This window comes from Bos grunniens, chromosome 10, assembly GCF_055505025.1.
Source record: "Bos grunniens cultivar Pamir isolate PY7600 chromosome 10, Bosgru_T2T1.0, whole genome shotgun sequence".
Lineage (NCBI taxonomy): Eukaryota > Metazoa > Chordata > Mammalia > Artiodactyla > Bovidae > Bos > Bos grunniens.
Genome location: NC_141174.1, coordinates 78,786,293 through 78,788,868, shown reverse-complemented (window position 1 = coordinate 78,788,868; position 2,576 = coordinate 78,786,293). Strand labels below are relative to the sequence as shown.

Genomic DNA, 2,576 nt, shown 5'->3' with positions numbered 1-2,576 from the left:
GCGTTTCTTGTGATGTACTCTGCATATAAGCTAAATAAACAGGGTGACAATATACAGCCTTGACGTACTCCTTTTCCTATTTGGAACCAGTCTATTGTTCCATGTCCAGTTCTAACTGTTGTTTCCTGATGTGCATACACATTTCTCAAGAGGCAGTTCAGGTAGTCTGGTATTCCCATCTCTTTCAGAGGGTTTTACCATTAAGCAAATTCAGCCTGTATTTCAGGATCCCTTAGTGTCCTGGGCCCAAGAAACTTGATTCTGCAATTTCATTTTCTTTGTCTAAAGAAGACCCTCTGAAAGGCTCAGAAGGCTCAGGCTCTGCAAAACCTTCATCCGTACCTGTCATTCCCACAGAATCATACAAGAGAGATAAAGCATGGTGAGGTTCAGAGACTTCCAGAATGCCAGGACAAATTTCTCTCGGTGAGTTTCATTCATTGCAAGTTATAGTGAGAGCCACACATTTCTTTGTTTTTTTGCTCCTCTGCTATGGGAACATTGTGAATATGTCAAGAATTTAGAATCCCGGTCAACAAAAGTCCATGTGCCATCTTTCACTAAAGGACTGTTTGCTTGGTCACTGAATTTGACACATTTCAAAAGGATCAGAGGCCTCAATACAGCGATAAAGATAATATGTCAGGTTACGTGGTCATGTTTATGTCCAGAATTTCTCACAGCACAGATCCTCAAGACCAGAATCGGGATCATGACCTAGCATTCTGTAAAGAGCTGCCATGATGACAAGATGAGGGTCGAGCTGTGTCACCAACATAGAATCAAGACACCTCATGCACAAAAGGTTCACTGACTAGACTGCTCTGACCCACAGGGCCCTTGACAGAAGGAATATCTTCTCAGGAATCCATCTTCATGGAACTCACAGCAGCAGCATTTCTTGAGCAACCATAAGAGTTGGAAAAGTCAAGGGAAGAGAGTGTAAAGGTCCCAGTCACTAAAGATGGAGTGTCTGCACGTGAAACTCAGCAAGACACAAAATTCTGGTCTGAATTATAAAAATCAGAAAGTAGCTTCAAGGTCATACATTCATCCATGAATGAGATGTCCTGGGAGTTTTCATCAACATGTTGTGACATATTTCAGCATATATCAACTGAACTGTCATTGAACAGAGTTAATGTCACTTCCAGGAATTCTGTGCCATCTGGAGAAATGTGACTGGGCTAAAGTCAGGCATTTCTGGAGAAGGCCTTTTAGATTCCTCTTTTCACTGTCCTTCCCAGATTCCTCTCTGTAGACCAATCCAAGAATTGCAGGGTTCTTGGCACTGAACTTCAGAGCTGGAAATACTTTGAAAATGCCTCTGGCATAACACAGGCTTCCCAGGTGGCTCTGGTAAAGAATCTGCCTGCCAAATAGGAGACATTGGTACCATTCCTGGGTGGGGATAATTCCCAGGAGAAAGAAATGGCAACCCACTCCAGTCTTTTTGCCTGGGAAATCCCATGGACAGAAGAGCCCACTACAGTCACAGGGTCGCAAAAGAGTCGGAGATAACTTAGTACATAAACAACAACACAGCTAGCATAACACACCTAAGACAGAAACAGCAACCGCCCTGCAGGGCTGCCCACAGCCAGAGCCCCATCTGCACTCGGGGTTTGTGCTCAGCTCCCCCGCAGCCCTCTCTCACTGTGTCACTCAGAGCACAGTAGTACACAGCCGAGTCTGACGCTTGCACTGCCCGTTTCTGCAGGTGGAAGGAGCTGTCACTCCTAACCAGAGTGGCCTGAAAACCTTTACTCTTTGGGTTCTGGTCTGATATCGAGCCCTTCAGGAGGAGTTGAGGAGCTTTGTTGAGATGTTGGATATACCAGAAAAGATAGGGATCAAAATCAGCAGTCTGGTAAGTGCAGTTCAGGGTCATGGGAGCCCCCTCTGAGACAGTCACTGGGCCTTCTGTCTGGTTCACTGAGTCACCATTGGTGCCTCCTGGAAGAGAATCACTTTGTTATAGTAGAAATTTACAGGAGGAGAGTTTTCAGCCAGAGAAGAAAAATAAAACTTACCTATAATCATAGGAAAATGAAAAATCGTTAACATTGGAATAAAATGTTACTTACTGAATATTAAGATGATCAGAAGAACTGAGTGAGTGGCAGAATGCATGTTCGCAAAAGAAAACGATCCTTGGTCTCTGGAATACACAGATGTAATAAATATAGTCTCCATCTGAATGTTACAGAAGCTGCTTGCTCAGAAACTGAGAGCCCCTTTCTGTACTGCAGCAATATTCTCTCTTGTGGCTACAAAGAAGGCAAGAAAAACCAGCTCCGTAATACAATGAGCAACCGCGTCCGAAGGAAGCCCTGCCCTCTGGTGGTGATCGTGAAAATTGCACCACAGTGCGGTCTGACCTATTCCTCCTGATAACTTGTGGGGTACATACAGGAGAATGGGACAGAACCCCAAGAAGAGAGTCCTAAACATAAGCGTGCTTAGGGAAATATATTATTGCTTCCATATTTTTTTCATGTTACAGGTATCTCTAGCTTTGCAAGGAACCCCAGTCAGAATTTCTAGATGGAATAGTCAGATTTCTTTCTTTCATG

At 44.1% G+C, this 2,576-nt stretch overlaps 1 gene segment (V, D, J or C); it reads right to left on the bottom strand.

Annotated features, from left to right (window-relative positions):
- Positions 1-1,391: 1,391 nt before the first annotated feature.
- Positions 1,392-2,286, bottom strand: LOC147365062 (T cell receptor alpha variable 18-like). The segment is given in 2 exon segments: positions 1,392-1,956; positions 2,088-2,286. Coding segments are annotated over 2 exon segments (543 nt in total).
- Between the last annotated feature and the right edge of the window lie 290 nt (positions 2,287-2,576).